This window comes from Microtus ochrogaster, chromosome 4 (genome assembly GCF_000317375.1).
Source record: "Microtus ochrogaster isolate Prairie Vole_2 chromosome 4, MicOch1.0, whole genome shotgun sequence".
Lineage (NCBI taxonomy): Eukaryota > Metazoa > Chordata > Mammalia > Rodentia > Cricetidae > Microtus > Microtus ochrogaster.
This window is the reverse complement of record NC_022011.1, coordinates 53,234,857-53,259,233: the sequence shown is the minus strand read 5'-3', so window position 1 is coordinate 53,259,233 and position 24,377 is coordinate 53,234,857. Positions and strand designations below refer to the sequence as shown.

Sequence of the window (24,377 nt, the reverse complement as noted above, 5' to 3'; positions counted from 1 at the left end):
GATATAGATACTGGGGACCTAACTCAAGTCCTCTGCAAGAGCTATGCATGTTCTCAACCACTGATCCGTCTCTCCAGTCCATGGATAAATTTTTAAATGGCATCATTTTCTCCTGCATTTTTATTTTATGAATGAGGACAGGAAGGAATGTGGAGTGGGTAAGAAATGCAGAGAATGTCACTAACATTGAGTACTATAACTGAAAATAATGGCATTCTTGATTTGGGGACTTCAAATTTCTGTCTGCTGGAGTTGAGCCATTATGAAACACAGTGTAAGAAGAAGCTGGAGTGTTATCTGGAGAGTTAGAATCCTTTCAGTGACAGCCCAGAGGAAGAAGGAGCAGGAACAAGACAAGGTGGAGGATGGTGCTCTGGATGAGGGAGCACTAGGCAAAGCAACAAGGATCTTAGAGAGCACAACAGCCCCTGGTACCCCTGGTGCCTGCCCTGGAGACTGCAACACCGTCACCTCTGCCACCTCCAGAAGAAGTGGAGGGTGCTGTACCCCTGCTGGGCAGGGTGCTGCAGTGCCAGATCTGAGGGATGTGGTGCCTCAAAATGGAAAACAGGAGGGCGGCCAGGGTGCTCCATAACCTGTACTGAGAGCAAGCAGGGCTCCCGTGGACAAGGCTGGAAGTCCAGCCTAATAAACTGCTTTCCTACGCTCCCTCAAAAAAGAAAATAAATCAATAGAAATGACCCTGAACAATATTGAAATGGTCCACATGAGATGGAGAGTGACAACTACACTGATCAAATCCATTACAAGTTTTGAGTTCTTTGTTAATAACCAAACTAAGAATGGACTCACATCTTCGGAAAGTCTCTTGGTTAGTCTCTTGGTGCCCAAGTTCAAGGGTACAGCGTTTTAAAAGATAAAACCATAATTATATCAGTGTTAGGGAGCTATGTTACATTAGTCTGGGAGGTTTGGGAGTTGCCTAGTAACATCTGCTTTCTTTACAAGGCTCATCAATATCATCCAGACACTACACAGTATGGTTGGACCATGGTCAAGGTCATGGAGTGTCCCAGAAGTTTTGTCTAGGAGAATTTGGCTGTTGGTAGAAGGCTGAGCCGTGACCAGGCAGGCACAAAATAATATTGGGACAGGATGGTGTTACCTTAGTTATTTCATGATGTTATGATGTACGTGACAAAATTTCTCCTAGGGAGACACAACACACATTTCTACTTACACAAAAGAGGGATCCCATGACATGACAGACCAAATTACAGATACCTCCAAAGACCAGCTTGGTAAATCAATGAGTTTTATTAGGGTTACATACAGGAATATAGGTGAAGGGATACTTACAGGAGCAGAACTCAAAGACAACTGCGTTCACCAAAACCCACCCCAGCATGGGTGACAATGCACAAAGGCTAGGAAACCTGAAGCACATTGTACAGCCTGCAGACTACTCAACAGGTTGAAGCGTGTCCTTGCAAGGTGCCTCAGTTGGTCTGAGTCTCTCCCAGCCAGCTCTGCTGGTTTCTGTTCTTTCAGGCAGAGGTCTGGTCTCAATCTTCTCTGCACCTTAGCTTCTCTGAGGAGAACTCTCAGCTTTTATTGTTTACTCTCTCTGGGAGGGGCCTAGTGAATCTGGTCAATTTCAGGAATTTCCTGAAGCTATTTTGCGTTGTTTACTTTTCGGCTTAAGGAGCTTCCCTAGAGGGATAGACTGTTTCAATCTTGGCAGAAACTTGTTGCCTAACAGGTGGCAAGCTCAGGGGCACCTCCCTCCCATCCTTGAAGCTGGCCTTATTTTGCAGGGTATAGGCAGATGACTCACCCAAATACAGTACCTCTGGCCACCCAAATATGATTATGTAAAGACACAAGAGCTGACATGTACTTATTTCACTGCATTTCTCAAACTTGAAACAGCAGCAGAGTTGCCAGGGGCATGTGCTAGACCTTCACAAACCCCACACCTAGTAAATTAAAACGTCCTAGACATTGCAACATGTCCCCTAGGGACTGCTGGTTGACTAACGCTTCCCTGGATCCTCTCAGTATAATTTTCTAGTAGATATACTCGGATTAATCATAGTTAGGACTATATGCGTGCTTCTGTAGAAATCAAGTTATCTTAAAATGTGTATGTTTCTTGCTGATGTTGACATTTTCCCCCTGAGGCCTTTACCTCTTGAGCGATTTAAAATTGAGCTGTGCAAAAGGACTTGCATAAAAATGTTCAAGCCTTGGAATCAAATTTCATAATACTTTAAGCATAGAAAGAACCCAAATTCCTATCAACCAGTGACACACACAATGCATTCAATATTACCCAGTAAAGGAAAAATGCTGATTGTAGTATAAGCAGCGGGCTGCGTCCTGCCCAGCTGGCTAGCTTATGCCCTGAAATAATTACACAGAAACTGTATTCTTTTAAAACACTGCTTGGCCCGTTATCTGTAGCCTCTTATTGGCTAACTCTCTCATCTTGATTAACCCATTTCTAATAATCTGTGTAGCACCATGACTTGGTAGCTTACCAGGAAGGATCTTAACCTGCGTCCATCTTGGAGAGGAGAGGCATGGCGACTGCCTGAATCTGCTTCTTTCTCCCAGCATTCTGTTCTGTCTACTCCACCTACCTAATTTTCTGTCCTATCAGGGCCAAGGCAGTTTCTTTATTAACCAATGAAAGTAACACATAGACCCTCCTCCATCAGCTGATATTAGATGAACGACATAAATGCCCCAAGAATGATAAGCACAAGAGGGATATAATGTATGGGTTCCTTTATAAGAAGTTCAAGAATAGGTGAAACCAATTTTGATGATAGCAATCAGCACCAATGCTTTGAGGAATGGGGACGCAGTGGTAATTTCTTAAAAACTGCTAGAGAATAAAAACCAGACCCATCCAAAGGATGGGAGAAGCACAGTAGCTTTGCAGTCCTGGCTGTGACCAAGTGCACCAGAGGCCATTGGAGCAACACTTAGTAGAGGAAAATTATTTCCATGGTAGAAGTCCTTACACACATAACTTACTGATTAAGAATAAAAGTATAATGATCCCATTCAAGGAAGTTTATTTTCAGAGCTGGCAAGAAGGCACAACGGGTAAAAATGCTTGCTGTCCAAGCCTGATGACCCAAGTTCCATCTCTGAAACCCACAGTAGGACAACAGAAGTAAAGATTGACTCAGGAAAATTGTCCTCCGGCCTTCACACGCGTGTCATAGCACACATACATGTACACATACTCTCCCACACACAATAAACGAATTTTAAAAGTTCTAAAATGATCTGTTTCCATATGTTTTGCTTTTTAAAAAAATTGCTAAAGAGATGTCTCCCCAAACAATAGAAAAATGTGGCCTCCTTCAAGTAGGGTGTCTTCAGCAGAGAACAGGAAGGTGAGCCTGCCTGATAATGGTAAAGGAACACCTCAGAAGATAACCAGGCAGAGCAGAGCTTTTCTAGGCTCAGCAGAAATAACCCAGTCATGTAGACAGTGAGTTCAGTATGTTTAAATGAATTAGAAAGATTTTGATGGTGGGAAAATTAGTGGGGGAAATAATGAACCCTAAATAAAAATAAGAAAAATTTGTAGTACATGCCTGGAATCTTAGTGCTCAGAAAGCTGAGGCAGGAGGATAATGAGTATGAGGCCAGGCCTAGGTGGAAAGAGAAAGAAAATGGGAGGGGAAAAAAGAGAGGAAAGAGAGAAAAACAGACAAGTAAACAGACCGACAGAGGCAGAAGCAGAGAAACAAAGAGGTTAAAGAAGCCCTGGGCAGCACACTAGAACTGACCCTGATGTCAGAGATGCAAGTGAGCCAGCAACAGAGCAGGCCCTCCCCTCCCCCTGCCTGCCATGCTGTGACAGGGATGAAGGAAAGATGGTCTCCCTCCTCTACCCCTTGCTACTGTGGTAGGTGAGAGAGTTGGTCCTGCACCCCACCTAGGCAGCACACTAGAGCTCAGGTAAACCAACTCTGAGGACAAGAGAGCAGGAGAGCAAACCCAACCCCATTTCATGTCTTCTGCAGCAACTGGAAGAGGGCCCTGCACCTTCCCTGGGCAAAATAGTAGAGCTGGCCCTAGCGATATGGGTGAGGGGGACCTGGATCTGAGGCTCTGAGAGCAGAGCTGGCCCCACTCCTCACTGCAAGCTGCATTGGGTGAGCTAGAAAAGGCAGTGCTGGAGAGCTTGCCTGGGTAGTGACCGTGAGGGAAAGCTGGAGGCTGACCAATCTAGGTACCCCCAGGCCCAAAACCAGGGATATGAGTTGACCCACACCAACATCCACCAAATTTATGAACTATCGGAGCATGTGAAGGAAGTAAACCTACAGATCCAAAATGGCAGGATCTCCATGACACAGGACAACAGAGTATTCAAGAGGAACTCTGTTGGAGCCCGCAAGACTATCCAGTAAATGTACAGATGACAGATTCATAAAGGCAGACAGACCCACAAGTGTACAACTTTTGGGGCACCCATTTTGCAGAGCTGCAGGAACACTTGTCTTTTAGAAAAGTCACTGTCATATCTGTAAAAACCTTGTGAACCCATGATTCTTCCCTTCAAAATGGGATTCATTCCCAGAACACCTCAGCAGTGTGACTTCTGCAAAGGTAACAGAATGACCTTGCTCCATTCCCCCATACCATGAGACCTTGGAGCCATGGCATTCACTCTTTGTCCTAACAGTCAAATTTACATAGAGTCAACCCCACAAAATTACCTTCTAACAGACCACATAGGAATTTCTATAGAAGACAGGCACTGAACAGAAAGATAGAGTGCCCCACCTTTGCTAACAAATAAATCTGGGTGTCCCCAAAGCTGGTTATCACAAAAGAGACTGGATGAGGAGAATGGTGAATACAGGATTGAGGGATGTTTAGTAATTCCATCTGATGGTTTGGAATGTCAGGTATTTTCCCCTTGGTTACTGGCACTTTCCTGGGTGGTGTTGTCTGTTTCGGAGTACTACTTTGTCAGGTTCTATCTGCCATTTTTGTGATTTTGATATGCCTATCAAAATATTGCCTTTGCCTATGGAATTTTCCAACTATGTCTCTAAAACCTAGAAACCTCGTGGCCATCACCCCTTATTCTTATTCTTCTCCGCGTCCCTTCACTTCACTTTTTCCCCTCGCCCGAAAAATAAAGAACATGCAGAGATAATGTGCTTGAGTTAATTTTCTAGCCTCACATTCTCATGTGCCATAGATGTTCTATTCTGAACCCTGAGTGGGTACTGAAGCTGGTACTCAAGGCCCCCCATAGAACTCCAGCAGGTGCCCATTATCAGCGGTGTAGCAGAAACCAGAGGCAATGAACACTTGCAAGTAAGGATGTATGGACCAAAGGGTAGACTGTGTGTCTCAAGAGGTCACACTACAGCTACCAATACAAAATTCTCCCACTTTTATTTTGTTGTTTGTTTGTCTGTTTTTGTATGGTTTTATTTTTGGGTTTTCGTTTAAATTGAGTTTTGATTTGCAGGGAGGTTGCAAGGGCAGAGGGCAAGGGGATGGGAAGATAAGTGGGATGGGAATGCATGATGTGAAACCCACAGAGAATCAATAAAACTTGAAAAAAGATAAGGTAAGGCAATTATTTATTCCAGCAAGAATATTATCTGGGCGAAGAAAAGGATTAATAAGATTATTGTATGAAACAGGGCTATTGTATTTTCGCTACTTGATATAGTGATCTACCTTTTAAATGACATTTTATTTGATTTTGATTTATAACAAAGCTGTTATAAGATTTTAATGAAGGAAAGAGATTGTGGCAAACAATAAATGATTGTTATTGTTGTGTTTCTATTATTTCTAGAACATGCAGGAAATCTCCTCAGAACCCACTTTTTGCCCCTGTGGTTCAAATAACTGTTGAGTGAGTGTGGAGATTTTACTTGCAGCAAAGATTTCCAAGATCTCCATCACCTAGCTGAAGAAACAGACCATTGGATGCGTCACTTCACAATCTTCTTTTCCATCTCCTTCCCCAACTCCCTGCTTCTCTAAATGTCACCCTAAATTTGGTGACCACCATTCCTTTGGATTTTATTATAATATTACTGCATATATGACTACCCCTAGAATATGTACTGTGTAGCTTTATATGTTTTAATTTTTGTGGAGATGAGATCATAGAGTATGCACTCAACTACAGTCACACATTCTAGGGATTCATTCATGTGACTCAGGATGTTTAGCAGAGAAGATGTCAAGAGACTCAATGGGAGAAATACTTAAGCCTAGGAGAGAGCATTCAAGAGTGGGCAGTGAAGGACATTTCTTTCCTATTTAATAGCCTAAAGGATAATATCTCATCCTCCCTTGATTATTATTATTGAAATAGTCTGAAAACTTCTAAATTTCCTCTCTGATTTCTTCAATGACTCACATCACTCAAAAGTGAAATGTTTAGCCTTCATATGCTTATACAGTTCTTCTGTCTATTAACTTCTGGTTGTATTGAACTATGACCTGAAAAGATACAAGGAATGATTATGATTTTTCTGTATTTATCAAAAACTAATTTGCTGGTTAGAATGGAATCTAGATTAGGAAAGATTCCAACGTTCTCTTTCTGTTGGGTGGAATGTTCCATAGATACCTGTGAAGTCTATTTGCTCTATGGTATACTTTAACTCTGGCAATTCCTTACCGGTTTTTAGTTTGGATGAGAGGAAGGTGTTGAAATCACTCCTATTGCTGTATCAGGATCTTTTATGTCTTTTAAGTATTTGTTTTTATAAAATTGAAAATTTTAATGCTTGATACATATCTTTTTATGGTTTTATTTTTATGAAGTGTTTCATTTAGTATTATCTTTTCTATTAACTTTGGTTTGAAATCTACTGTATCAAATATTAGAATAACTACGCCAGTTTGTTCATTTTCTAGCTTTCTATCTTTGGTTCTAAGTTTGGGGTGTGCCTGTTGCCAGTAACAGATATTTGGATATATATTTTTAATCAAGCAGGGCGGTTTAATTGATTTTTATTGGTAAGTTGAGGTCATTTGCATTTAACATTACTATTGAGATATATTCATTAATTTATGTAAGTCAATTTGTTTGGGGCTAGAATATTATTTGTTGATTACTTTATTCCCTATTAATATCAAGGACTTACTAATTTACTATGTCTGACAAAATAGATCCATCTTTAGATTTTGTTTGTTCAGCTATTCCTCTCAGGAAATTTATTCTTTTCTGTGCTCTCATAATTTAAGCTATTTTTCTTCCTCTTCTATATGTAATATCCTTAGGTATCTTCTGTAGTGCTGACTTGATGGTCATGAGCTGCCTTAAGGTGTACTTGTCTTCAAATATTTTTTAGTATGTCAATTTAAAAACTTATTGTTGGGCAGATCTTCACCTCTCCCTCTGGTCCCCCAGACCCAATGCTCCAGTTGAATCCCCAACTCTACAACAGAACATCTGCAGCAGGACCCCCAACCCCATCTCTAGTAGATTCCACAACTCTTCTCTTTCTACCCCTCCTCCCTCTACTTGCTGTTTTATGAAATCTTACGTTGATGAAGTTATAAGGGCATTTCTTTTATATAATCCAATATCCTCGTACCTATACCCATGGCTCTCCTGAAATGGCTTCTTTTCACCTTTCTCTCGCTCTCTCCTCCTGTTTGGTGCCAACAAAGTCCATTTGCATAGTTTTCAGGGATTGGAAAAAAATGGCTTCAGGGCTCGGGAAATGGTCCCTCCCTGCCCCCAGACATGTCTGGACCCCTCCACCTTTTTCTTTTTGTATTGGTTTGATTGTGTTACTGAGCATGGATGTGTGCTGTAAACACAGAAGGCAAAGTCCTGGAGTCCTGGAACTCACCATGTAGACCAGGCTGAGCTCAAACTCATAGAGATCCACCTGCCTCCACCTCATGAGTGCTGGAATTAAAAGCATGTACCACCACTCCCAGTGGTATAGCAACTTTAATATTCTTTTCTTTCAGATCTTGAGTCTATAGTTTGGAGTAAAGCCTGAATTTCTGTATTTATGAAAGATGCCAGATGAGGCCAAAACATCACCCACAGCCTCTGCTTTAAAATCAGATGTGTGCATAATTATGAATGCTGACATTTTGAATACATATCATTTGATTATTTTGAATACCTATCATTTGATTATTTTGAATACCTATCATTTGAATACAAGTATTTTCCTTTTGAACACTGAGCCACTGTCTTAATTGAGGTTACCCGTATAGCAGGGAACCTGATTAGGAGATGGCTCCAGGAAATGCAGCGTATACTAGTTACCTTTACAGGTAACTATGTCTGGGAGCAACTAGGGGCCCTCAGGGGACAGGGAGGCTGGGACCTTATCCACTAATCCCTTAGCTCATTGATAGCATTTGTCCCTGAGATGGAAGCCAGTGAGATGTGAAGGTGACACATTCTGGGATCTATTGGAGGAAGACTGTGAACTCAGATATGGGATAAAACATCAAAACCAATGCCTCAGTTTCCTTTTGCAAAGATCTAATATAGGTACTGTTGTCTCAGACCATCTCACAACTAGGCTTTGAAGGACTCCAAGAGGCCCACACATGAAAATATGTCGTAATCAGGCCCTGCCTCCCCAGCCCTCCCCACTTCCTTCTCTCTTGCTAAACCATTAGGTTCCCTTATTTAGGCAATTTCACATTCCTAAAGCAGGCCATCAAGGTCCATTCTCTTATTTGGCTACTTCCTCATGCCTGACTCCTTCGTGAGGCTAACCACCAAAGTCCAGCTATCAGAATTTCCTATTTAGCTACACTGACCAATATATTCAATCAGAGCCTACCAACTCATCCTAACACAGACACCCCCCGCCTTTCAATCAGAGCCTACCAACTCATCCTAACGCAGACACCCCCCGCCTTTCCCCAGAGCCTACCAACTCATCCTAACACAGACACACCGCGCCTTTCCCCTTTAAGAAGCACTCTTGGAGGAACTTTGCTGTTGTTTCAGTCGGACTCAGATTCAGCCATCTTGTCTCTCTGTCTTGCTTAATAAAGGATCTCTTTGTGTTAGGAATCGGTGCTTGGGTGTGTTCTATGCCTAAATGGGGTTCAGAAGGGAGCACCCTGAGGTGTGTAGGGTCCTTCAGGCTTCCTTATCCTATAACAAGATAATGACTCATATCTGCTGAGGGATGGGCAGGCAGTCCAGGAATCGGTGCTCAATGGTGGAGAAGTGGCGCTTCAGAAGCACGTGCTGGCTGGGAGAAAGTAGAGCATCCCCTCCAGTCAGCCTAAGGTGACTTGTGCCAGGTTAAAAGCTACATAGGACTTAGGACTCAGTCTTCTACTGGCTCGTGCCCTTCCTACCAGCTCCTATGGAATGAGTAATATTCTAGTACTCCATTTTACGTCACCTAGTCCTGTCATCCACCCTGGGGAAATCCCATAATGTTTATTTCCTCAGTCAGTCAGAATCTGTAACTGTTTCCTGCTTTCTGCTCTTACGGGCTTAGCATGCCCTCCCATCCCAGGACATTCTGATAGGTCACAACCTTGCTGCCGCTGACATTTATTCCGATAAATGCTCAGTGAACGCTCCAGCACAAGGAACCAGCAATTATCCAGGGTGCCAGGCAGTCCCAGATCCACTGAGGCAGAACTTCCTTCCTTATGTCGTGTATAAAAAGGCACGGGCCCCAGGAGAGCCTGTCAGAGAAGCTGAGCGCAACAGCAGCCGTAGTTCCGTGGTACGCAGCCTCAGTTTCTCCATAATCAGGTGAGAGATGCATCCTGTGGCTTTCAGTCCGTGACTTCTGATCTCTCGCTGTTTGCCTTTGGTGCTCTCTGTCCTGCCGAACCTCAGGCCTGCACGGGAGTTATGTAGTAGCTGCTTGGCTTGGACAATAAGCTGAGTCTAAGGATGTAGATAGAGGGGTCTTGGTGAGACTTGGGTTAGAGAGGCTACCTGGATACCAGCTCCTCAGAACTGGGGTCAAACTGGACTTTGGACTAACTCTGTTCCTCCCTTAGGGTTGGTCTGCACTCTACTACTGGAGCTAGGATAGCAGCTCATCACCATAATGGATAAGGAGGACATCGTAATAAATGATAAAAAACGTAAAGATCTTCATGGAAGAGCAAAAGATTGGGAAGCATGGGTGGGTGAGTGGGTGAGGGTGTTCTGTGTCTTGGTCCTTACATATCCGCATTTTTACTTTCTTTACAGAATTACGCAGAGAAACACCTTTGTTAAGACATATTCAGGACCTTAGTAGCCGTGTGTGGGTTCTTCACAACAATATCCTCACTGTAGTCCCTAGGAAAGAGCAAACAGTCCCAGGTGAGTAGCCCAGGCCCTTTGTGGCAGCCCCTCTGGCTAATGTTGTGGCTCTGTCCTCAGCTTTTCATTTCAATGCATTTGTGTGTTAGCTGGCCTTACCAGGAGCAGCATTGTGTGGGCAGTTTAGAATAGAGAGCAGCCATAGGCTTGAACAGCTAGGGGTTGAGTCAAGGGAATGAGAGGTGACTCCAGGAAGGTTGAGGTTGAGGTGGAAGATTTTTTCTGTTGTAATAATAAGAGCGGTGGGGCTGCGACCCCAGCACCCCAGCCGCTTGCTAGCTTATGCCCCAAAATAACAACACACAAATTGTATTCATTTAAACACTGCTTGGCCCATTCTCTTCTAGGCTAATTCTCACATATTAATTTAGCCCATTTCTAATCATCTGTGTGCAGCACCCCAAGGTGCGCTTACCGGGAAGATTCTAGCCTACGTCCATCCTGGGTCGGAGCTTCATCGCATGTGCCTCAGAGAGCAGAGCTCTTGCCTCTGCCCGCAAGAGTGGAGCATCGTGTCTCTCCGAGGCCTCTGCCCCCGAGAGGAGAGCTGTCAAGTTTCTGAGCTCACTTTTCTCTTCCTCCCAGAGTTCTGTTCTGTTTACTCCTCCCACCTATGTTTTAACCTATCAGGGCAAGCAGCTTCTTTATTTAATTAACCAATGAATTCCTCCATCATTCTGTGACATTTCAAAGAGTCAGAGAACAAAGAGAGATCTATGGGATTAAACTTTGAGTCTCTGAGAAGCTTGACTTCTCTAAAGGAAAGAGTCACCCAAATGGGCTGACTGTGTGAGCCAGGTGGTGAGTGGCGGGCGGGTGGCACAAGGTTGGCGAGGAGATTCCAGCCACTGTTTCTTTGTCTCTAGTGTAGAGAGATACTTTGGAAGTATGAACTGAACCCCGGTTTCTGCCCTTGCATCCCTAGTCACTGTCACTTTACTCCCATGCCAATATCTGGAGACTCTTGAGATGAACAGAGGGGAGCCCATGTATCTGGGACTGAAAGATCCTGAATGTTGCCTGTTCTGCACACAGGAAGGCCAGCAGCCGGTGCTGCGGCTTAAGGTGAGTTTAGGAAGAGAAGGATCTGAAATCGCTTGACCAGAGTCCATCTAAGTAGCCCGTCTAGCCCATCACACTCGCATTTGACAGAAACCCTGACTTTCAAATCTTTTCAAAGGCAATTCACAGATTATCCTCACAGCAATTTATTGTTCCCTTAAGGGTGCATGCATCATCAAAGAACAAGAAAACAAAATTGGAGGGCTCTTTGGAAGTAGCTTTTTTTGAAATAACTTTTTGCTTTATTTTACAAAAGTAAGTTTTGACAAGGAGGTTTTTAGAGTTACTGGTGCATGTGTGTGTGTTCATGTGTTCACACGTGTCTATGTATACGTGTGAACACATGTGGTTATAGGTCAGAGATTGACAGTGGGTATCTTCCTTCATCTCTCCCTACATCATCATTACTGTTTTTTTTGGGACAGACTTTCTCTGTCTGTAAACCAGACTGGCCTCGAACTCACAGATATCCACCTGCCTCTGTCTCCCAAGCACTGGGATTAAAGGCATGTGCCACCATCTCCCCCCCCCCATTATTTTTAAGACAGGTCTCTCACTAAATCTGGAGCTAGGCTGGCTGGGGGGGGAGCGGAGAAGATGGGGCAGTTGGGATGACTGAAGCAGCTAGACATAGCACCTGCCTCTCATCTCAGCATTGAGGACACACAGAGAGAATTTATTTCAAACCGTTAGAAATACCAAGCTGTACACAAACAAATTTGACAGTCATGTCCTAATGTTTCTACTATGCTCTTAACATATATTTGGGAGTGTGATTCTAAACACTCTGTTAAGAAACAGAAGTCTCCAGGCTTTCATGTGGGGAGAGGGTGCTGATGTTAGAGACAAAACAGTTCAGATGGTGATGTTTCTTCCTGGGATCTCCTCATCCACCAGGAAGGGAACGTACTGGAGCTGTACAGCCAAAGGGAATCTGTAAAACCTTTCCTCTTCTATCACAACAAGAGTGGCACAACATCAACGTTTGAATCTGCAGCCTTCCCTGGCTGGTTCATCGCTGTCTGCTCCAAAGGAAGCTGTCCGCTCTTTCTGACCCAAGAACTGGGGAAAACCCACATCACCAACTTTGAGATGACTGTGGTGGAGTAAGGTTGGTCTTGTACTGGGTGTTGTCTGCCAAGCAGAGAATCCTGCCTTTGCCTCTACCGTCCTGGCCCTCAAGGCTCTTCCTCCTTACATGAGCTTTGTTATCTTGGTCAATTCTTTTTTCTAAATTTATTTTTGTTGAAAAAAATTTCCGCCTCCTTCCCACCTCCCATTTCCCTCCCCCTCCCTCCACTCCATTCCCCCTTTCTCTCCAGTCTGAAGAATAGTCCTGATTCCCTGCCCTGTGGGAAGTCCAAGGTCCTCCCCCCTCCATCCAGGTCCAGGAACATGAGCATCCAAACAGGCTAGGCTCCCACAAAGCCAGTTCATGCAGTAGGATCAAAACCTAGTGCCATTGTCCTTGGCTTCTCATCAGCCTTCATTGTCCGCTATGTTCAGAGAGTCCGGTTTCATCCCATGCTTATTCAGTCCCAATCCAGCTGGCCTTGATGAGCTGCCAATAGATCAGCCCCACTGTCACAGTGGGTGGGTGCACCCCTCGCAGTCCTGACTTCCTTGCTCATGTTCTCCCTCCTTCTGCTCCTCATTTGGACCTTGGGAGCTCAGTCTTGGTCAGTTCTTTACAGAGAGGCAGGTTTGCTCGTGTTAACGCTGGTTAGTTTTCGTCAACCTATAAGCTAGACTCATCTGTGAAGAAAAAAAAATCAGTTGAGAAAAATGCCAATATTGCTTTGTCGGCAAGCCTGCAGGGCTTTTTTTGATTGGTAATTGATAGAGGAGAGACCCACACCACTGCGGTTGGTGCCGCACCAGGATGGGGGATCTTAGGGTGGATAAGAAAACAAGCTGAGCAAGCCACGTAGAGGAAACAGCATTGCTCTGTGGTCTCTGCTTCAGCTCCAGCCTCCAGGTTCCCAAACTACGTTCTTGCTATGACTTTGGTCAGTGATGGATGGTTGGTACCAGGAAATGTAAAATGAAATAAACCTTTTCCTTGCTAACTTGTTTTCGGCAAATGTTTTATCAGCGCAGCAAGGAAGCAAACTAACAGACATACCCAAGTTTCAGAGATAGGAAGCAGGTTAAAGGGCAATATAGCAAAGTCTGAGCCTGGAATAGGAAGAAAAAAATCTGTTTCTGGGCTTTTCACTCAAAGGTGATTGATGCCTTCCAATATATTCATGTAATGATCTAAATGCTGGTGTAGGTTGTGGGAGAAATGGTAGTGATATATTGGGCATCTTTGCATAGTCGTAGAGTTAAATCATAACACCATCACAAAACTAACCAAGAGAGCTCTAACTACATGAGATATATGTATCTATATAGCTGCAAATACGAAAACTAAGAAATGTGGATGGTGACCATCTGTGTTCACACTTCTGGGCTTTCAGGCACATTGCTCTGTGGCACCCTCTCAAGATCTCTCAGATCCCGACAAGAAGAAGCAACCATCTACATCCCCAACAAAGCAGAAGACTAAAAAGAAAGCTGAGCCCTCCCGTGGCTGCCTTCCCCCTCTCTGTGACAGCTGGATCAGCTGCAGGCCATCTTACCACGTGTTCATCCAAAGCATTACTGCTGGGTTTTATAAGTAGTGAACTTGGTGGAATAAAATCGTCTGTCTCACCTGCTTTATTGACTATAATAATTTTGGTAGAATGAAACAGCCATAAATATTTTTGCATTTATAAGGAGTTATAGCTTATAAAGCAGGTTCATATGAAGTTGCTTTCTCTCTCTTGTATGTATGTATGTATATATGTATGTATATATGTATGTATGTGTGTATATGTATGCGTGTATGTATGTATGTATTTGCATGTATGTGCATGTGAAGACCAGAAGTTGATGTCGGGTGTCTGCCCTAATCACTGCCCACCTTTTATATTGAAGCAGGGTCTTTCATCTGGGTGCAGAGCTTGCCAATTCAGCTAGTGCAGCTAGTCAACTTGTTCATGGAGAACTCCCTATCTCTACCTTCAGGGGTCCTGATATTACAAATGGGTTAAGCTTTTTAGTCAACTTGATACAAGAAAGAAGAGGGAACTTCAGTTAAGAAAATGCCCCCAAAAGATTGGCAAGTCTGTAAAGCATTTTCTTGATTAATGACAATGTGTGTGTGTGGGGGAGTCCTACCCACTCTGGGACGTGTCACCTCTCTGCTGGTGACCCTGTGTTGTATAAGAAAGCCTTGAGGAGCGAGCCAATAAGTAGCATTCTTCCATGGTCTCTGCTTCAGTTTCTGCCTCCAGGTCCTGCTCTGTTTGAGTACTTGCCTTGGCCTCTGTGGTAGTTTGAATGAGAATGCCCCCCAACAGGTCCATATATTAGTATGCTTAGTCTCTAGTTGTTGAACTGTTTGGGGAAGGATTAGAAGATATGGCCTTGTTGGAGTACATGCCTTCTTGTTGGAGGAAGTGTGTTGCTAGGGGTAGGCTTTGAGATTTCAAATACCAGCACCAGGTCCAGCGTCTCTCTCTCTACCTGCTGCCTGAGGGTCTGAGAGGATGGAAAGCTCTCAGCTACTGCTCCAGCGCCTGATCTGTTTCCCACCATGGAAATAATGAGAACCCTCTGAAGCTGTGAGCAAGCACCCAATTAAATGATTTTCTTTAGAAATGTCACCTTGGTCATGATGTCTTTTTACAGGAAGAGAGCAGTAACCAAGACAGCTTCCCTTGATAGGTTATGACCAGAATGTGTAAGCCAAATACATCTTCTCCTCTCCAAATTGCTTTTGATTATAATCTTTATAAAAGCCATAGAAAGTAGGCTAGCACAGTCACCATGCCTGCCTATCACTATCATTATGTGGGTACTAAGGATTTGAATTCTGGTTCTCAGGTCTGAGCAGCAACTACTTTTACCCTCTATTCCCTCTCCTCCGTCCCAAGTCTCTTAGTTTTCAGAACTAGCAAGATTTTTAAGGAAGGTGGTCTCTTCCAAAACCAAGTTCATCAAGGCCCAAATATGGGATAGCTAGGACAAGTAGGGTTCCATTAATAAAAAGATTGTGTTCTATATTTCAGGGCATGATGTAGATATGTACCTGACTGCAAATCTCCTGCTTGACCCTGGAATGTGTTTCTGTGAGTATCTTTTGAATTCTTCCTTCGAATTTATCAACCATAAATTGACCTGGCTTTCATGTATGGTGAGCATATGCATTTTTGAAGGCTTATCCTTTCCTATATCCTTTTAAAGTTCAAGAATAGTCTTAGTAATTCTTTGAGAATTTCCTACAGTATGTTTTGATCATGTTTACTCTATCCCCAAACCCCTCCCAGATCCACACCTCTTTCCCAACCTACTCAACTTTGTGTCCTCATTTTTTTTTTGTTTGTGTATTTTTAAACTCATTGAGTTCCATTTTCTTTGTCTTACAGGAGGCAGATGCATTCGGGATTTCCTTCCGTTATACACACACACACACACACACACAAAGCTAAGTTCTTTGCAGTGTGGTGGTTGATAAATTCATCTCTTTATCCTGCTGGAAATGACAGTAAGTCAAAGCCTCCCTTTGCCTTCAGTGCAAAGGGCCCTATCAGGTTCTTCTATCTATCTCCTGTGCTATAAAACGTCAAGAGATAAACTGTTAGGGTCACATTTTTACCTAAAATTGGTTTCCAGTCCTTCTGAGGACACATCCCAGTAACTTCAGAAGAGCTGGGGGTTACTCATCTTCAACCACAGTGACAACTGAACACTGCAAGAAACAGAACCCCAACCCCTTTTGCTCATTTCTACTAGATAGCTCTTTTATAATATGTTTCTTTTTTTTAACCAACATTGTGAGAACACTTTATTATCAGAGAATTTTCTTTTTAATTTATTAATTTATTTTTTGTTTTATTAAAAAAAACTATCTTTTTTAATTTTACATACCAATCCCAGTTCTCACTCCCTTCCCTCCTCCTTTAAACCAGTTTATAATTAGGTCTCTTCAAAGTTGTCTGACCTTTTTTTTCCTTGGTACACTTTCTTTTTTTTTATTTTAAATTTATTTATTTATTAAGGATTTCTGCCTCCTCCCCTCCACTGCCTCCCATTTCCCTCCCCCTCCCCCGATCAAGTCCCTCTCCCTCATCAGCTTGAAGAGCAATCAGGGTTCCCTGACCTGTGGGAAGTCCAAGGTTTAGTAAGTCCATCCAGTTTTAGTAAGGTGAGCATCCAAACTGCCTAGGCTCCCCAAAGCCAGTACGTGCAGTAGGATCAAAAACCCATTGCCATTGTTCTTGAGTTCTCAGTAGTCCTCACTGTCTGCTTGGTACACTTTCTAAACAATAGAAATAACAATGATCTTGGTTTTATACATCTACAACTGAGGATGATAGTACTGCTTGGCTTACCAAGAAAATCAGACCTCAGGAGCCAGGATGAGACTAGCAGGCAAAGCTTTACATGGGGTATGACTGCTGGGCTGTCCCCATGCAAAGGGAATTCAGCACTGCCAAAGAGGAGTTTGGGGTTTATATGGTGCTTTTCGTCGGGTGGGAGTATAACAGGAGAGCATTAAGGAAAGGGGGGCTGTCTCAGGCAAAAGGGACTGCAATAAGCAAAATGTTATGGAGGCTGGGGATCTGGAGGCTGTGGTCAAGCTGCTCTGCAGAGACAAGGGGTCATCATACCTCTGTGACGTGTACTTGTTCCATTTCAGTTACACTGAACGACCTGGATCCCACCTGGGTCACTCATATTCGTGTCTTAGGTGACTCCCTCTTGAGTCAAAGATCTGGGCCAGCCCATAAGAATGATCTCTTAGTCAAGATTTTTCTATGACAGCTTGCCTACCTTGATTGTCTGATGTAACCGGTCTTTCTTGTCAGACCTATTTCTTTTGGAACCACCAGCCCCCAAATAATGACACAAAGACTTATTACTAATTATGAAACTTTGCCTTTGGTTTAGGCTTGTTCCCAACTGGCTCTTGTAACTTAAATTAACCTGTTTCTACTAATCTAAGCTCAGACATGTGGCTTTTTACCTCTCCTCCATCCTGTATGTCCGATTCCCTTCGTGTCTTGCTGGTGTCTTTTTTGTGTGCCTAGATTCATCACAAGTCCCTCTCTTTGCCCAGAAGTCCTGTCTTACCTCTCCTGCCTAGCTATTGGCCATTCAGTTCTTTGTTAAACCAATCACAATGGCACATCTTCACATAGTGTAAACTCATATCCCACAACAGTCTACTTACTGTATTTAAACCAAGACTTCATGTTTAAAAATATTCACATTTTTGTTACTATTATAAAATGATTATTATTCAGTATAGATGTTGAACAGAGCTTTACTGTAAATCTGTCCCCCAAACCTTCCATTTTGGAGGCACCTCTATTTTAGAGCCAAATTCCTAGAACCACAAATAATAACACTTTGTTTAAAGGGGGAGGATGAATTGGTCCAACCAACGTGATTTCTGTGTTGCTATTGATATTTAAAATGTTAAAATACAATAAACTTATAGACATTACAATTACCTGTTTTTTAAAATCACTGATCCTGATAGCCATCTGTCTTAGACATGTGGCTCGATGCCCCATAGTACAGGAACTCACCATACCTTCCAAACATAAAAACTCTAGTTAATGAACTCAAATTCCAGATGTTAAATGCCAAGGAAGGAAAGGTTCCTCGAAGCCCTGCAGCCTTTTGTCTACCTAGGAGTAACTGATCTTAGTAACTCTTAGTAGAGATAAACCAAAGATTTTGGGTTGACTCTTTTTATCCAAATTATACCAAAAGCAATAAGTCTTCCTTAAAAACAGCACTTGTGGTGCTTTTTAACAATCAGAGAAGTCTGGAGTTCAGGTGAGTGAAAAGGTATGGCTGAATCTTCACATCTGGCAGTGGCAGCATCGTGTTTTAAAGTTCCACAGCTGCTTCATGTCAACTCCATACTCCATGTACAATGGCAAGAGCACAACTACATCCCATGGAAATACTGTCATTTCCAGCCAATGGGATTTAAAGAAAGGGCACTGGGAAGAGTTAGGAATCAGAGGTTGACAAACTTTTTAGACTCTTGACACTAGGTTGGGCATGGGTGACCTGCCCTAGGCTCTATGGGAAATTTGCTGGAAGGAGCCCTTTTCCCAGGACTTCACTGTTACAGCCTAGGAAAATGTCTTATCTGACTACAGGGAGTTCCCATGCTCAGAAAGGAAAGCTTCCAGGCTCCAGCTTGGTAGACTCTGCCAAAAAGTTCTGCCATGTCTTTCTGTTTTCCTATGCTAGGGATTGCCCTCACCTTCTTCCCTTGAGATGCTTTGATCTGGTCTGCAGCTGTCATCTCCCTTCCCAAAGCCTCCCCAGGAAGAAGTTCTCTACACGACAGAAACCTACACATGCTCCTCTGGCCAAAGGCCAAAAGCCCTGCCTCAGCAGGCAGAGCACAGTGTTTGCCGTGAGAGAAGCCACCAAGACAGATACATGGATACCTGTATCTGGACCCCTAAGCACTGCTCCCCAGGAGGTATCTGGTGCCTGTTCTTACAAAGCCCATCAGTAAGTCAACTCTAGCCATGGATAAGGCCCTTCGACTTCAAGGAACTACTTTTTCCCATTGGACAGAGAGTGGGTGGGACCATGGTCATTGTTTCTCACATCAGGGCTAAGGCTGAGGAAGATTAAAGATCCTATGTCATCTAGCAACAAAGTAAAGTTCAGTACACCACTCATGAGGTTGTATCCACAGGGCACCTATAAAGCTAGGAGCAAAGTATCAGGACCCATATTTCTTCATCCAAGAATTTACTGGGAGAGGAGAATGGCTCTAAAAAAATGAATATGTGTTTTAATTATTCATGATGAATGACTGCTACTTTCTTATTCACACAGAGATTTTATTCCTTCCCACTATGGACAGTCAGAACTAGGACTGCTTGGATTCTTAGGACCTCCCCCCAGAATGAAGCATCTGATCCCCCAAATTTGCTGGAGGATAGTAATCATTTGTCACAGAGAAGCAACCACTGACATAGTTAGAGTTTCTATTGCTGTGAAGAGATACCACGACTGTGTCAACTCTTATAAAGGAAAATATTGAATTGAGCAGTTTCACTTGTAGTCCATTATCGTTGTAGTGGGGAGCATGGCAGCATGCAAGCAGACATGGTGCCTGAGAAGGAGTTGAGAGTCCTACATCTTGAATCAGAGGCAACAGAAAGTCAACTGAATGTCACCCTGAATGAATCTTGAGCAAGAGACCTCGGATTCTGCCCCCACAGTGATACACTTCCTCCAACAAGCCATCCTCCTAGAAGTGCTGCTTCTGAGAGGGGCCATCTTCTTTTCAATCACCACATCCACTTTGTCCCTCCTGAGTCCAGAGTACCAGAAAAGGGCACCCTATGCCTGTCTTAGCTTTTATACTTTGAGAGGACACAGTCCCTGGATCAACTTTACATTCCTACCCTGATACAAACTCTGCCCACAGCACACTCTTTGCTTTGATATTCAAGCATTGTTTCACCTAAATTCCACCCAAAGCCACCCTTCTCCAAGTTCTCTGATGACTGTCTTCCAGCAGTAAGTCAAAAAGTCAGATTTTTCTGAACTTCAGAGGTGTTCCTGATGACTTTAGACCCACACAGTTAGGACAGTGTGGTAATTAGGCCTGAGCCCATCACAACTGGACCCTGTGACGCACTTGAGTATCCATCATGATATTTTACCTGAATAATTAAACTACATTTGCTGTCCCAACCAATATTCCATTCTCCTTCAGCAGCAATTGACAAGATGCTTATGACTAGTTGGTGTTTAGGTATATATAGGGCTGAACCCAAATACTAGGCCTATCTAGAGTGAGAAGTATTCATTAATACCAGGGCATTGGACAATGGACCAAGAATTAGACTTATGCTACATTAATTTCTAGTCTCTTGAGAAGGAGTAGTAATCCTTCACCCCATCATCAAGTGCCAATTGAGAATTAAGACAAAGGCTGGTTTCTTACAGACAAATTTATTATTTAAATTATTATTTAATTTATTATTTAAATTATTATTTATTATGTGGGTTCATTCTACAAAGACCATGGGGGTGGCAGTCTCACCCATTTGTAGGCAGCTTTACAGTGCCACGTGCCCTGTCTTGTGAGGATGGCGCTCATAACAGTGGAAATAATGAAGGAGCAGTATAAGCAAATCACCTGGTTCTTAGTGGGAAGTAAGTAGACAGCAGCCAGGCCATGCAACGTGTTTCTCATAAGATCACATAATATGTTATGTTTGAGAGTAATAGGAATAGGGTCGGTGATTATGGAGGAGTTGTGTGCAGATAGCAACTCTGTTGTTCTCTGAGCCATCATAGGTTGGGAGCGGGGTGGTGGATTTTACTTTGAGTAGAGCTAGTCATGTTAGTTTCTCAAGCATATTAAATATCTGAGACAATCAACTTATAAAGAGGAAAAGTTTTGCTTGAGTTCACACTTTTTGATTCATTTAACTGACTAGTGTATTCAACAGATATTTATTAAGGATGTAATGGACACCATGCTGGAGGCTGGTGACACAGTGACAAACATCCCAGTGACCAGGTACTTTGTAAACTAATGAGGAAAGCAAAAGAAAAGGGGGACAAAAAGCAGAAATATACAGACAACCTGTGTAACCAAAGACTGGAGACAGAAAATACAAGAGGTTAGAAAATGACTCAAATCTTCTAATGCCCAATAACATAAACAAACAATCCAGGTGCAGTGAAAGAGCATCAACCATGTGAAGGTCTTGAAGCTATGAAGAACTTAGTATAGTCAAGGAATTGAGAGATTGACTTACCAGCACTGGGCTGAGCTCTGGGCGTTCAGCTGTAGAGAGGGAGGGGGATTATTTGAGCAAGGGGAGTCAAGACCATGATGGGGAGACCCACAGAGACAGCTAACCTGAGCTCATGGGAGCTCATAGACTCTAGACCCATAGCCAGGGAGCCTGCATGGGACTGACCCCTCTGCTTGTGGGTGACAGTTGTGTAGCTTGGTCTGTTTGCGGGGCTCCTAGCAGTGGGACCAGGATCTGTCCCTGGTGCATGAGCTAGCTTTTTGGAACCCATTCCCTATGGTGTGATGCCTTGTTCTGCCTTGACACAGGGGAGAAGGAGTTTGGTCCTGCCTCAACTTGCTATGCCATGCTTTGTTGATTCCTATTGGAGGCCTTATGCTTTCTTTGCAGTGGAGTGGGGGAGTAAAAAGGAAGTGGGGGAGGGAACAGGAGGAGAGGAGGGAGGGGAAACTGTCCTTGATATATAAAATAAATTTTAAAATTGAAAGAAAGATAAAAGATAGATAGGTAGATAGATAGATAGATAGATAGATAGATAGATAGATAGATAGATAGATAGATAGATAGAGAGGCAGGCATAATTGTTAGAGAAAAAGATTCCCAGAATAGGGAAGTTGAGTCTGATTATCAAGACAAGACTGCAAAGTATGTGCAAATGGCAAGATTAGGAGAGTGTAAACATTGATAACCATGTAGAAGATAAATTTTAAGGGTATAGCTGAAGACTGGGGCCACCAGTCAGCAGCTGACCCAAAATCCAGTTGCGCTGTGGGTGTTTGCCTGGCGTTCAGTGGTGAGTGGCAGGGTTCTTGCACACAGGTGGATAAAAGGAGATGTGGTTTAGAGGTGATCTTTGAACATGAGCTTTCAGATGGAGTGGTGGGCTTTAGGAAAGGGAAGAATCAGTGATGACTCTTTAGTTTCTGTCTTGAGAAACTGAGAAGAAAACTGGGCGTGGAAATAGGCAGGTTATGGGGAGCTTTAATGGCTCCGCTTGCCACACATCTATTTGTAAGCCATGAGACAGATCAAATCAACACGGTTCCAACCTACAGTTTAGTAGAGAGTTCTGGGCCAAAGGTCATCTGTTAGCTTAGACCTAGAACTTAAGTTCATGGGGCAAACAGTACCACCTAGTGAGACAGCATGAAAGAGGAGGAATCGAGGGGACTCCAGAGAAGCTTCACCTTTAGAAGTCATGTGAGGAGAAAACAGTAAGCAGGATTAGGAAGAGACACCTAGTAAGGTTGGGAAAACCCAGGCAGGGCTTGGTGCAGACCATCTGGTATCTGAGTAAACATTGTGAGGGGAGTGGAGCTGCATCTAACACCGTCTGAGGTGAAATGCCAGTGCCGTCTGGACTAGGCACCAGACAGAGGTGTCATCAGTGATGCGCCCAAAAAGGGCTGGGTGGAAAACTCAGGCAGAGCTTAGAGTGTGCTGAAAAGTGAGTGTCTTATTAAGAAGTGATGAACAAATTACAAGGACAATGAGATATGTGTCTTTCATACTGAGCTAACAAAATTCTTCTAATCTGAAAGCAAGTATTAGGCAAGGAAGAGTAAAGACACCTTGGAGGTATTTAAACGGGAAAAGCCATACCTAAGACAGGAAGCTCTCTTGAAAATAAAAAACGTACCTACTCCATCTCCCTCAATTCACTCTTCTATTGTAAAGAAAGCCTTGCATGCATAAGTAAGGTGTGCAGATATCCAAAGAGGTCTTTAGGAGGATGCTCATGGCCACACTGATTATGAAACAACCTCCCTGTCTATCTCTGAAGGAACGGCTAAGCACTGACAGTGAAATGAGGTTGTGGGAAAGTCTGCAGTGCTGAAGAGAAAGAGCTAAAGCTGCCCCTACCTGCACAGACATCTATTCACACCTGGCGAGGTGGGAAAGGGCATGTAGTCTATCACACGAATCAAGGAAATGCATCTGAGTGAGTAACACACACCACACACTTACAGATACACAAGGCACCCAGAGAAAATCTCTGGGTGCTTTCTTTCCTTGTTTTTTTTTTCTGAGACAGGCTCTGTGTATCTTTGGAGCCTGTCCTGTAACTTGCTCTGTAGACCAGGCTAGCCTTGATCTCACAGAGACCCGCCTGCCTCTGCCTCCCGAGTGCTGGGATTAAGCGTATGCACCATCACCACCCAGCAATGTATTTTCATATTGAATGAACCAGAATGGCTACCTCTGAGTTGAGGGAAAGAGAAATTAGTATTTAGGGGCAAACAATTTAGATTTATTTGTTGAATATATTTCTTTAATAACAATTAACAATATTTTAAAGAATTATTACATTTGTGTGTACGTATGTGAGCATGTGTGTATGTTCCTGTATGTCTGTATATATGTGTGTGTGCGTGTGTGTCCATGCCAATCATCTGTATGCAGGTCAAAGGACAACTTGTAGGAGTCATTTTTCTCCTTCCACCATGCGGGTACTGGGGGTCAAACTCAGATCATCAGACTTGACAGCAAGCACCTTTATCCTCTGGACCATCTCACTGGCCTGACTACATTTTAAAGTGGAAAGAATGAACAGGATATAAAGAAAGTAGCTTTAGCAGAGGTTGTGAGTTGCCATGTGCTTGGTGAGTGACCATTTTCTAGTAAGATAACTGACCTGTGGTTACCTAAGCAAAGTACTGGGCTGTCATAACCAACCAAACAACAAGAGTTGGTGAGGAGAATGTGGAAAAGGGTAAGCCTTCTGCACTGCTGACGGAAATGGGAACTAATGCAGTTGCTATGGAAATCAGTGTGTAGGTTCTTCAAAAATTTAGAGGTGGATCTGCCATGTGACCCAGCTCTGCCTCTCCTGGCTGTTTACCTGAAAGGCCCAAGTCAACGTGCACAGAGGTACGTGCACAGAGGTACGTGCACAGAGGTACGTGCACAGAGGTACATGCACAGACATACTCCACAGAGATACGTGCACAGAGGTTCATTGCAGCAGGATTCACAACAGCTAAGTGAGGGAGCAAGTGTAAGTGTCCATCTACAGAGGAGTGGACAGAAAAAATGTAACAGACACACCCCCATGTGCATAAATTTTTTCAGGCATTGAGAATGTAATTTGCAGGAAAATAGATACAACTTGAGATAATCATACCAAGCAAATTAAGTCCGTTTCAGAAAGATAACTATTTCTCTAGTTT

General features: G+C 43.3%; 1 protein-coding gene across 1 annotated transcript; it reads left to right on the top strand.

The window, feature by feature from the left end:
* The first annotated feature begins 9,995 nt into the window (after positions 1-9,995).
* On the top strand, positions 9,996-12,466 carry Il36a (interleukin 36 alpha). The gene is made up of 4 exons (XM_013355567.1): positions 9,996-10,071; positions 10,181-10,294; positions 11,220-11,359; positions 12,254-12,466. Exons 1-4 carry the CDS (start codon positions 10,035-10,037, stop codon positions 12,464-12,466), a joined length of 504 nt encoding a protein of 167 aa, XP_013211021.1. The 5' UTR covers positions 9,996-10,034.
* Positions 12,467-24,377: the final 11,911 nt, after the last annotated feature.